At 36.2% G+C, this 2,348-nt stretch overlaps 1 protein-coding gene across 1 annotated transcript in view; it reads left to right on the top strand.

Annotated features, from left to right (window-relative positions):
• Positions 1–1,104, top strand: part of LOC101860059 (coiled-coil domain-containing protein 93) — a gene marked incomplete in the record, with an annotated part of 31,200 nt that extends 30,096 nt beyond the window's left edge. Inside the window, 1 exon segment of the mRNA XM_005089281.3 lies at positions 864–1,104. Coding sequence (XP_005089338.2) covers positions 864–1,025 — 162 coding nt within the window.
• Positions 1,105–2,348: the final 1,244 nt, after the last annotated feature.

Genomic DNA, 2,348 nt, shown 5'->3' with positions numbered 1-2,348 from the left:
GTGTGTGTGTGTGTGTAGTGTGTGTTTGTGTTTGTTTTTGTATATGTGTGTGTTTGTGTGTGAGAGAGATGCAACAACCCCCGGGGCGGTGCCACTGACTGAAGTGTCTTTAAGCCATTCCCAAAGGGGGAACATTTCTCGTTCATGCACAGTAGAATTGTAAATGGGCTGATTCATCAATGTCACGCTCATAACTGTGCCTGATCTACATCAGGGAACTGCTGCTTTCTTTTTCCTAATCCTTACTGTTGTCATTTTTCCTCTTGTGACCCACTATTTCCGGGGTGCCTTGATAGTCGAAGCAGACTTTGTGCTGTTGAAGTTAGAGAGGTGAGCAGAGTAAGTCTGATTCCCTCTAAGGACTTCTCTGTTGACATCCACCACTTGTCGCTCATATGACCTTAAGCTGTTGTGAGCGCTGTGAAACCTCTACTAAACTAAAAAACTAGGGAGGGAGGGAGGGAGAGAGAGAGAGAGAGTGAGAGAGAGAGAGAGAGAGAGAGAGAGAGAGAGAGAGAGAGAGAGAGAGAGAGAGAGAGAGAGAGAGATTTGTGTTGAAATGAAACTGTGTCAGAATTAGTTCCATATTCAATTATACATCATGGTATTTATTTACATTTTAAAATGAGAAGAAACAACCCTCATCCCTCTCTCTAGTGAAGATGAAATTGTTGATGATCGTAAAAGGAATATATTACAGCTTTGGGCATTTCACATGTGTGACATGATTTCTTAAAAAAACTGAACATTATTTCCAAGGAAATGTTAATGTGAGCAGGATACAGTTATCTTTAAATCTTTCATTTAGACTTGAAATAATTCAGCTATCACCTGTGTTCCCCTACCTATTCCCTTTGTAACAGGCGGAGAAGAAGCGGCAAGAGGAGAAGATGAAGCGTGACCAGTTGAGCGACCATCACTTAGACCTCATTGAAAAACAGCGACTCTACTTTAAGACTGTCAAGGACTTCAAGGAGGAATGCCGTAAAAATGAGATCCTGCTGTCGAAACTCAGAAGCCAGTAACAGGGAACAGTGGATGTTGTGTTGTTTTTCTCTCTATCTGTCCCCTCCTCCCTCCCTCCCCCTTTCTCTCTCTCTCTCTCTCTCTCTCTCTCTCTCTCTCTCTCTCTCTCTCTCTCAACATTTCTTTTTCTTGGCCCTTCCCTTTTCCTGATTAAAAAGGAAAAGAGAGAGAGCCAATTGTGTTGGTCCCTTTTATGTTTTTTTCCTCCTATTCTGGGTAGTACTGGAAAATGCAGGGTTTACTTTTGAATACCCATTAAAAAAATCTGTGACTGTACTTTTTAAAATCTTTGTGCTATTACTTTTAACTTTAAGTTTAAGGGTTCTATCTTTGCTTTTTCATTGTTATCCTCGTTATAAAGTATAATTTATTTTTCTAAACATGGCTTTTCTGGAGGCTGTTTGATGTTTACGTTTTTGTTTTTTTTTGTTGTTTTTTTACAATTGTTTTTTCCTTACTTTCAACCTCACCGTTTCTTTTTGTGTGTGTGTGTGTTTTTTTGTTTGTTTGTTTTTTTGTTAGGATTTTTAGGTTTTTTTGGCTAGTTTGATGTTTACCTTTGTTTTTTACATTGCTTTGAATTTTCCTTACTTTCAACCTCAGTTTGTTTTTTGTGTTTTTTTTAAATTGCTTTTTGTTGTTAGGATTATATTTGAAAGAACTGAACCTGCTTAGATTGGCCAGTTATTCTTTTTTTTTTTTAATTCAAACTTTTCAGGGCCTTTTTACTTAAACTCCTTGATTGGATTTGAGAGAAGTTTTTTCAGCATTGAGACTATTTTTACTGTGTTACCACTGTCCACAGTGATCTTTAGCAATCTTAAGCTAATTTTACTTGACATTAGAATATATTTTCTGTGACTGTCTACTGTCAACGATTTATACAACACTCGTACTGTGCAAGCTGTGTTTTGCTGCATAATATGGCTATAATTAGTGATAGAAGTTCTTTCTGAGGCATAGATTCTTGCAAATGATTTGTTTTTTCTATAATTTGTATTTCCTTTTCTCTTTTTTTTATGTTTATTATTTTGTGTTTTCTTTAATGGATGCCATTCAATTCAGTTTATATACAACCAGGATATATGAAACAGAAGGATCTTTTTGCTTAGACTTGAATATTGTCCTGACCATTTTCATATATTATTCCGTATACATACCGAATGTCCTCGGTACAAGGTATATAATGCATTTGTGCTCATGTCCATACTGTGATGGATTGAATAGCATTACATTTTATTATTTGTTATGTAATTGTAAGAATTTGCATTTAGCTCTACATTTTTTTTCTTTAAGAAATGTTTCATGTTAAGAGCGTTTCT

Source organism: Aplysia californica, unplaced genomic scaffold (genome assembly GCF_000002075.1).
Source record: "Aplysia californica isolate F4 #8 unplaced genomic scaffold, AplCal3.0 scaffold00004, whole genome shotgun sequence".
NCBI lineage: Eukaryota > Metazoa > Mollusca > Gastropoda > Aplysiida > Aplysiidae > Aplysia > Aplysia californica.
Note: the sequence above shows the minus strand (reverse complement) of the source record. Positions and strands in the feature narration are given on the sequence as shown.